At 56.4% G+C, this 9,752-nt stretch overlaps 1 protein-coding gene across 3 annotated transcripts in view; it reads left to right on the top strand.

Moving 5' to 3' along the window:
• The first annotated feature begins 240 nt into the window (after positions 1-240).
• The window catches only part of STEAP3 (STEAP3 metalloreductase), a 48,153-nt gene continuing 38,641 nt past the window's right edge, over positions 241-9,752 (top strand). Inside the window, exon 1 of one of the 3 annotated variants that reach the window (XM_082750919.1) lies at positions 241-507. In XM_082750919.1, the coding sequence (XP_082607045.1) occupies positions 414-507 (94 nt within the window). In that variant the 5' untranslated portion in view covers positions 241-413. Of the gene's footprint in view, positions 508-4,918; positions 5,286-9,752 lie in introns of those variants that run through there. The other 2 variants (XM_082750921.1, XM_082750920.1) reach the window with 2 other exon arrangements.

Genomic DNA, 9,752 nt, shown 5'->3' with positions numbered 1-9,752 from the left:
CCCTCCCCCATCTAAAGAATGGAGCAGATCCCAGTCATCGGGCAGGAGCCAGTGAAGCTTATGGGGGGTGATTTAAATGTGGCCCAGCGCCGGCCTCAAGGTGGGACCTCAACCAATGTCCTTTGCCTTCCCTCACCTTTCCTGGAGAACCAAGACTCAGGAAACAGAAGGGAGCAGGTTGAAACACAGTGGGAGGGGAGGGGTGGGGAGGGCTTATCTCTGCCGCTAACCTCTAACTGCAGTGTGTTTGTAGATGAGCCTGAGGTCAGTGACCCCCCACCTCTGCCTTGCAGAGCTGTGACTCTCCCAGTCTGAGTCTGTGAGTCGCCTCGGCGGAGTCGATCCTCCGCCTACCCCCTGCACCAAGTGAGCCGAGTGTGTATCACCCGGCAGAAGGAGCCGCACGTGAAGAGATGGCGGACGAGGCCTCGGGGGCACAGGATTTCTCCACCCCAGGCTGTGGAGAGTCCCCTGGCATGAAGGACAGGACCTTGCACCCGCCATCAGGTGAGACAGACATGGGGATGGACCAAGCAGAAACGGGGGGGTGGGGAGGCATGGTGTGAGCACCTTATCATGATTTCCCCCTCCATGTGACCCCTGCCTGGTGGGATTTGCTTTCCTTGGTGATGCCTGGATACACAGAAGGGCACATCCTTCTCCCCAGCCCTCCGTCCCCTTCTCAAAATTAACGCAGAGGACGTGCTGTGACCTTGCTCTTGCCGGAAAAGGGTGATGGCTGCCGAGGGGGAGAAAGGTCTAGCCATGGCAGCACCCAGGTGTTTCCTATTTAGTTTACTTACACAAATGACTTTTTCCAAAAGCAGCTGAAGATAGCTTATTGTAAACTTGACACCAAAAAAGTCACGGACTATGGGAGAATAAAGCAGAACTTAAGTATATTCAACGAAGATCCTACAGTCCATGACTGTGGGTCTGAGTATCCTAGCCACCACAGTAAAACAAGAACTAAGAACAGTTATTGGAAAGGAGTAAGCATATTCATCTAACATTTTTCTTCTTGAAGCTTTATATAATAGGCATTGAGTGTTGTGAAGGGCAGAATCATTTAATCCCTATTTACAAAAATTCAGAAGCAGATTAAGTCAGGCCGTTGGGCTCATAAGAACCCTGGGAAAACAAAGCGCGGTATTAAAGTGCCATCCGCCAAGGCAGAGTGTAGCCTGGACTAGGCTTCTGATCTTCAGCTTTGGCCCAGGAGTTCAAGGACTTGCTGCTTTCCTGGGCACCGTAGACCAGGGCATTCTCAAACTTGATGGTGCCCATAATCTCTGGCGGGTCTGTTTAAAATGCACATCTGATTAGGGATGTCGGGGGCGGGGCTGGGATTCTGTTAATTTTAAACCCTCTCCGAGGCCGTCACATGCACCACCTTTGGAGCAAGGGGCTAAAACCCAGATTTCTCCAGCTGTGTACCTTTTGCAAACTCCCCCAACTTAAAGGCGAAGTATGCTCCTATAGACCCAGAAGGAGGACCCGCTTCTGGGCTCATTGAATGTTCCTTGGAGTTACTGGGGCAGCTTCCTACATTCTCATTGGCCACTGGTGGTCTGGTCACAAGCCAAGACACTTGACATTACACAGCGAGTTAAGTGCCTACTATGTGCTAGTGAGCTCCCTTAGAAGAATGGTTGCTCCTACCTACCCCATCCCCCGCCCATTATTCACACTACCCCTTTAGCGCTTGCCTTTAGAATCTTCTCCATGCTCCTGTCCTGGCCACAGTTAAATCTCCTGGGGATACACAGATCATTACACTGAGCTCAGAGCTCTTTTCCTCTCGGGAGGGCTCACGTTTCAACAGAGGACTGGAAGAAGGGCAGCCTTAGGCCAGAGCACTAAGCTCCGAGGTACTGCGCTGGGGCTCCCAGGGCTCTGGAAGGCACCTTTACCATGCCATACAATATGGGTTCGAAATAAGGTGCCAATCCCAGGCCCCAAGCACACTTTGCCAGCTTGCCTCCCCCTTCCGGGCCTCTTCTCACAGGCCATTCTTACCATTGACTGCTGCTTCAGCTCTGGGTGGCTCCCACATGGTTTTACGCATTGGTCACCACTGTGGCAGAGAAATTCTTTCATTTGCCCAGATCACCATCAGGATCGAGCACCAGAATTGCAGCCTCGTTTCCTCCCTCACGAGAGAGGGAGCAGCAACCTGTGCCCAGAGGCTTGGAGCACCCTCCTAGATCCAGGAGGGCCTGGCCCCCAGCCATCAGAGTACTGAGCACATGGCTTCGCGTGGCCATCTCTTCACAGTCAATTAGGGTGTTTATTTTGTGAAATGGATGTGCTCTGTCCTAGCCTATAAATTTTGGATCAATCTAAGAAGCTGAGAGGGCACAACGTTCTTCTCTCTGACCCAAGAAGGCAGTGAGCCTCTAGATTCTCTTTCTGGGTGCTCTTGTCTTCTGAGCCAGAGGGCAAGCCTCATCTTCAGAGAAAAGGGCCATCTCAGGAGGCTGACACTAGGGGCTTCATGAAGAGAATACTGGGCAACTCTAGGCCCAGACATGCTTTTGTGCATGTACTGGACACTTTCTCTGTTCCAGTAACACACTGGCTCTGGGGTAGTCAAGAACTGTGGGGGAAGTTTCCCAGAGATGCTGAGGGAGGTGAAGAAAGGTAAGAATGGGAGGTACATTCACTGAGCTATGTGCCAGGCACCACACTGGGTGCTGAGAATACAGACGTCAATGAGGCAGAGCTAGCTCCCTGCCCCAGGGAGCTCACATTTCTGTGGGAGCAGACAGTTAAGACAAAACAAACGGGAAAAGTATGTTTCACGGCATGTTAGAAGAGAAAGCTTTCAAAAAGCAGTAAAGAAATAGGACATGGTACCTGGATGGGGGATGGGGGAGGATGGGGCGGGTTTCATGGAGATGACGCTATTTCTGCAAGGACCTGAAGGAGGCCCTTCACACCTGAAGGGGTGCCACCGGGACAGCCAGGGGCTGGGCAGAGGTAACAGCAAGGGCTGTGGCCTGAGGACCCTGCCTGATCTGTTTGAGGGGAGGAGAGGAGGCCACCAAGAGAGGATGGGGTGTGGGTGGAGCAAGGAAGTAACACGAGCTGCCTGCCAAATGTCTGGAAAGAACAGCTCTGACTGCTCTGCCCTTGGCCTGATCAGACGCGAGGCTGGCACAGAGGAGGTGCTCAGACAGTGTCAACGCACTGTCCTCCCCCCTAGGTCAGGACAGAGCTCCTCTGCTTCCAAGAGCTTGGCCCTCAAAGGATTCAGGAAACATTTCCTGAGCCCATACCCACATCAGACCCCCTGACAGACAAGCTGCTCCCAATCCTGGTGGGGGATACACACCCGCAAAGCACCAAGATCAATGGAGTAGGTGGTGTTCTCTCCACCTACACCTTGGCCTACAGCAGGGCGTTCACCAACCTCCCTCCCTGTCTCCCTCAGGTCCCCGGTGTTCTCTTGTAGAAGTTCATGTTCCCCTTCGGACGTTCCTCCCTCTATATTCCTGTGTCAGGCCAGCCTTCGTCTCTCTCTCTCTCCAACTCATGGGAAGCCTCACGAAGAGGCCCACCAGGTTTCTTTGGAAGGATGCTGGATGGATCCAAGAGTCCTTCCAAGAAGGCTAGAACACCTCTGAGTGCCTCAGTCTCCTTGTGCTGCTCGCTAGCACTGCAGGAAGGATGCTCAGAGATTGCCATCAGCCAGAGATACTTAAAAAGCACCAGTGTGTGTGTGTGGGGGGGGTGCACCAAAGGGGGTTAGGAACAGGCTCCTGTCTTCTTAAAGTTTACAACCCACTACGGCAGCAACCCACCATCCAAGGGCAGGGGTGAGACATTGGGCTCCCAGGCCCCCGTGCATGGGACATGGTGTGGTATGGCAGGGTTCCCTGAGTGGGGAGCTCCGAGAGGGTGTTGCCCTGGGGCCGGATGGAGCAAAAGGAGGCAGGAGGGAATCTGGGCCTTGCAGAGAGCTGTGGGTGGGAAGTATTCTAGGTGGGAGGTGAGCAAGCATAGGTATTCATGGGGGATCTCAGGGAGGGCAGAGGTGGGAGCAGCATTCCCCACACTGTGGGGGAAGGTCAGAACTCTGCCTCTTCGCCCTCTGTTAGGCTCTGTGGGGGTCCATTTGTAGGGCCCAGTCCCCAGAGTCTGGCCTCCCGACTCAGATAACCCTCCCTAGGGCTTATCTCTCCTGCCCTGCTGGGCTCCTGGGAATAATCTAAAGGTGCTGGTGGAATATGCCCCCCAGGCATTTTCTAGATGGAGTCCCAAGGGTCTGCCCCAGTCAGTCTCCCAGAAGATGAGGGACCTTAATGCCAAGGGGACCCCACCTAACCAGAGCCCCTATCTCATCCCCTGTGAGGGGAAGGGAATAATTCAGCAGCGCCCAGCTTTGAGGTGAGGTTGGAGGTGAGAAAAGGCTTCAGGAGGGCGCACACACCTCTAGAAAGACACCCCAAACACCTGTGCTGTGCTGTGATGCCACCCACAGGGAGCAAGGGAGGGCAGCAGGCACTGTCTGGGTCACCTTTTTTCAGGGGCAGGGGAGAGTGGGGGGCCTAGGAGATCTAGACAGGAAAGCAAACCCTGTGGTCCCCAGCAGTTCCTCCTAAGCGCCCTCCACCAGGTCCCAGGTCTTGACACCCCGGGGACAGTGGTCAAGGATTAAAGGCCTACCCCATGTATGGACAAGGCACGGAAAAGTGCCAGGACCACAGTGCCTTGGATGCTGCCTTGTCGAGAAGGGGTCTCTATTGCCTGCTGCTTCTGTGGCGGAAAAGAAGGAAGCAGTTTCCAGTCTGACACCTCGGTCTCTTGCCATCTGTGCAAACCTGACCAACCAGTTACCCTCGATTATAAAATGGCAGTGGATTTGAGGTGTCCCCCAGATTAAGGAAGTCACCCTGGCCTCCACGCCCTCATTGTCCCGGATAAGTGGCAGCCCGGAGTCCTGCATACTTTAGCCCCTTCAGGGAGGAGGGGACGCAGATCAGGAAGTGGGCGGGCTGGCTCTGAACGTCGGGCCGGGGGCAGAAGGTCGGCGGTGGCCGCCGCAGCCTGGGCTGCAGGGCCAGACTGCGATGGGGGGCCCTGCAGCTCCCCGATTGCGGCCTTGGTGGACGTGGCCGCGGCGGATAAGCAGCCACGGGCTGGCGGGCGGCCACCTCCCCCCGCAGGTCCTTCCCCGCGGGCGGGCGGGGCGCGGAGAGAGGAGGAGCCTCGGGGCCGGGCCACCGCCTCCAACGCGGACCTTCAGCCGCCGCCGCGGCTCCGAGCGGCGGGCCGGACTGGTGAGTTGACCCCCTCCGCCGCGTCGTAGCCAGGCTGTGGACTGTGCCCCGCCCGGGACCCTCGCCCAGGCGGCTCCCCGCTGCGCCCCCCGCCACCGCCGCTCGGGGGCCCCGGCGCCGCCACGCGTCTGCAGGTGACCGGGGCCGCGGGGACCGAGCCACCACGTGCGCTCGGCGGCCGAGAACCCGGATCCCCGGCCCCCCAACTTTGCCCGCCTGCCTTCCCCCGGGGGACGCCGGCAGCGTGCGCGGGGTCGGGAGGCAGGGCCAGGGGCGCTCCGCGGGCGGCGGGACTAGGGAGAGCAGGCGTCCGGACCGAGGCTGAAGCGTTGCGGTCCCGCCGAGGGCATGGGTCCCGGGTCCCCGAGGCTCCGGCCGACCAGTATCCGGGGAGGGCGGGGAGCGGGGGCGGGACCTTACCGTCAGGCCTCCCATCCGCTTCACAGCCCCAAGCGGAGCCGGCGACAAGGGCGGGGGCGCCCGACCTTGAACTGGAAGAGGCCAGGCTGACCATTGCCCGCTCTTGCCCGGCAAACTTAACCCTCCTGTCCATTTTCCCGAAATTTGGGGGCAAGGGTGTGGTTAGAACTTTTGGGCACTCTGGGTAGATAAAGGGGAAGGTACTGAGCTAATGTCGTTTTGGGGGCCAGGAGGCCAAAACCCCGGAGAAAATGCGGGCAGGTCGTCCTGGAGCCCTGGTGGAGGGCACAGAAAGGCCTCCCAGGTGTCCAGGGAGGCTTCGGAAACAGGCTCCAGAAGCGGGGTTCTGGAAATAGCCCCAGGGAAGTATTTCTGTCCATCAGGGTGCAGTGATGATATAATTAATAGCAGACATTTAGTGTGCATTTATCTGTGCCAGACAGCTTGCTTTGCACGCACTGTTCCAGTTAATCCTCAAGACAGGAAGGCAGCGCCATCATCTTTTTCCAGATGGGGAAACTGAGCCTCAGAGAGCATGGGTATTTGGCAAAAACACACAGGTAGCAAGTTGCTGAAATAGGGATTTGCACCTGGGTTTATCTGACTGGCAAGCCCAGGGCAGCCTGCTGGTGGGACAAACAGGACATGTTCTCAAAGGTGGCATTGCAGAGAAGGTGGTGCTGGGGTCCAGGATAGCCACAAGCCCAAACGGTCTCACGTGGATGTGTCCCTTCAGTCACCTGCATGATTTGTTAAAAACACAGATGCCTAGATCCTCCCCACGTCTGACTGTATCTGAGTCTGCATGAAACCCCCTGTACCCAGCCAGGAGCACCTGGAGGACTGTCTTCCTCAGGGGAGCCTGTCGCTCTCCCTCCTGGCCTACGGAGACTGGGGGGGAGAGGTGATGGGAGTGCAGCTTGGAGCAGGTGTTTGATCATCAACTGATGGATAAATGACCTTAGTGGAGCAGGGAGCATCCCTGGGGTACAGAAGGGAAGGAGACCTTGAAAGATGGGCCAGTTGGCCTCAGCCAGGCAACCTAGGAGGATGGCCTGGAGTCAGTATGGGGTGACGCTGGCCTCTAAGTCTGCAAGAAGCTCAGTCCAGGCCACCTGTTTCCTAGAGGGTTGGACTGGCAGTCCCAAGCCTGCTGTCTTTCCTAGGATCTGTGGGCGCTCTAGGACAAACAGGTGAAATGTCCTCCCATTCATGTTTCCTGTCCTTGCCCTGTGGCCCTTCGCTCCTTGCACTTATCAGAGTACTGGGCAGGGCTCCAAAATAGTTAAAAAGCGAGAGTTAATGACTATAGTGCAAAGCCGCACACCTGAACCGAGGAACTGGCAGACCGTAGCTGAGAGCCTCTGGCTTCGCAGTCCCATGGAACAAGTCGGAACCCCAGCTCTTTCCCATGTGACTTTGACTAAGTCCTCACAACTCCCTGCATTCCCTCCATCTGTAAAACCTTGCTAAGGACGCTGAGCCTGATACATCTGTAAGACAGTGACGATAATGTCTGCCTGGGGGATTAGCTATGTCAAGTGCTGAGTTTTAGGAGTGCAATAAATTAAATATCAGAGCCCACCCTCTTCCCCCAGGGATTTGAGCGTTTATCAGCTGGGGACCTTCTAGGCTCATTGCTCTTCTATTCCCAGCCCCCTCAGTTCCCTAGAGAAGGTGGTTAAGGCCCGGAGAGTGGCTGCTGCTTTGTTGCAAAGCTGGCCATGGGCCCATGCCTCAAGGCTCCCTGCTTGTCCTGGCCAGAGTCTTCCAGACTGGGAGAAAAGTCTGTGCTCCTGCTTCATTCCCTGGCCAGTCAGCAAAAAGAACATCTCGGTGGCCAGGGTGATTTTCAGGCACACTGGGAAGGGCCAGGAAAGCAGTTGATACAGTGATGTCCAGGCTCCCTGGGGCTGGATCTCCCCCGCTTCCTGCCTTCCCCACCCGTGTAGTGGCTGAGACTAGCTTGGCGGGTCGGTCCCGGCTGCGTCAGATGGGCACTCCATGAAATTGCTTCCTAGCCCCTGGACCCAGATTGGGCCTCTTGCTTTAAAACAAAGAAGCTCACCTTTTTAAACAGCTATTAAAACCTAAGGTCAAGCAGCCTCTTTTCATCCCTCCTGAAGGTTAGTGGGACGTGTGCCTCTTTTTCCCACTCATATTCTATCTTTGCCAGCGCAGCCCCAATCCAGGAGGCTGTGGGGGTTACGGAACTGGGAGGTGGGAGAGAAGAGGTGGGGAAGGGCCACTCCAGGTGGTTTTTAAACATTCAGCTACAGAATTCTCACTTCCTCCTGCTGCCCTCTGCAGCTGGGCCCACGAGCCATCCAGGCTCCCCAGACGTCTGCACATCCACCTTCACGTCCTTGGCATGCCACGGGCACGCTTTGGATCACACCTGAAATGACAGTCATCATCCCTGAACACTCAGTACCCCACCTGCCAGGCCCTGGGCGGAGCGCATTATAACTGTGAGCTCATTTGAACCTTCAGCTCTCTTGGGAATTGGGTAATATTTTTCTCCTGACGGTATAAACTTCCCGAGGAAACACTAGGCTTCAGTCCGTTCTTCCCCCCAAACTTCAGGCTCCTAACCACTACCTATACATGCTTGTCCAAATTCTGCCTCATTTATTCATCCAACAAATATTTCCCAGAATCAACTGGGTGCTAGGTACTTGGGAATCGGCTAGGAGTGAACGGGCTGCCGGGCAGGATCGGGGACTGCTCAGTCGCAGTATCACAAAGGCCCTCATGGTCACTTCATCCCAGGGCAGAAGGCTTCCCTCCCCCTCACACGTGGAACACGGTCACTGGACAGTTAGTTGCACAGCTGTTCCTGATCAGCCTGTCCTCCTCAGTCACCTGGCAGATCGTGGGACCGGTGGGCGCCAACTGTCCTGCGATCAGGCAGTAACTTCTTCCACCTTTCTCTCCCGCTTCCTGGGAGCCAGATGGGATGTAAGCAGTCATGTTCTTAAGCCTTCCAGAGCTATCCCATTAGATTAAACTGTAGAAGGTAGAGCCCCGAGATGTAGAAACTCAATCACAGGGAAATATAAAGGCATTTGGGGACTGGGGAATGGGGCGGTCTCCGTTCTGGGGGGAACAGCAGGTCTCCCAAAGCCGGGGTTTGGGGGTCTCTGCTGGATGAGCCTTGACTGCCACGTGTGTTTGTGGTATGACCATCGGGGTGTCCAGAGGGTGGGCTCGGGACGTCCCAGCATGCCTGGCAGCCGGGGCGAGGGTCTCTCGGAAGGTCAGTCATTCCGGGCTCATAGTGGAAGGATGTTGGCTGTGACATGGGCCCTCTGGGTGAAGTCCGTGCCAAGACAGGGTGACATGCAGCATCATTTAGGGTGGCCTTTAGGAATGGGAGGGGCCCGTGCTGGGTCAGGGTTGGGGAGCCAGTCACCACTGTCCCATGAATCAGCCCCGACCAGAGGTGGGACCAGGGCTCTGGTGGTTGGTCCATGCAGATGGCTTCCGGCTGGCCAGAAGTACCGGAACTGGAACGGAAGGAAAAGAGCCTGTGCTGGGCAGGGCAGCCAAGGATTGTGCTGGGGTTGGGGACTTCTGTCCAGGAAACCTCTGCCCTCCGGGTGTTCCTGGACTGGAGAGCTGACAGTGACCTGTTGTGTGCTGCCTGTTGGGCCTGTCTGTCCTCCTGTAAACTTCGCTCCAGTTCTTCAGTGTTCTGATCTGCCAGGGCTGCGTGTGGCAAAGGTAGAGCGGGGGCTCAGGGCACAGCTGCTGGCTCACTGACAGCCCCAGGACATGGGCGAATCAAAGCCAACCTGGACCTCTCAGAACCATGGGCATGTCCCTGTCCACTCACACCTGGAGCATTTGCTTTCACAAGAAATGGTGAGGTCCTGGGATGCCTGGGTGGCTCAGTCAGTTAAGTGCCTGCCTCAGGCTCAGGTCATGATCCCAGAGTCCTGGGATTGAGCCCCGCATCAGGTTACTTACTTAGTGGGGAACCTGCTTCTCCCTCTCCCTCGGCTTGCAGCTCCCCCTGCTTGTGCTTGCTCTCTCTCTGATAAA

This window comes from Mustela nivalis, assembly GCF_964662115.1.
Source record: "Mustela nivalis genome assembly, contig: HAP1_SCAFFOLD_2090, whole genome shotgun sequence".
NCBI classification, from domain to species: domain Eukaryota; kingdom Metazoa; phylum Chordata; class Mammalia; order Carnivora; family Mustelidae; genus Mustela; species Mustela nivalis.
Note: the sequence above shows the minus strand (reverse complement) of the source record. Positions and strands in the feature narration are given on the sequence as shown.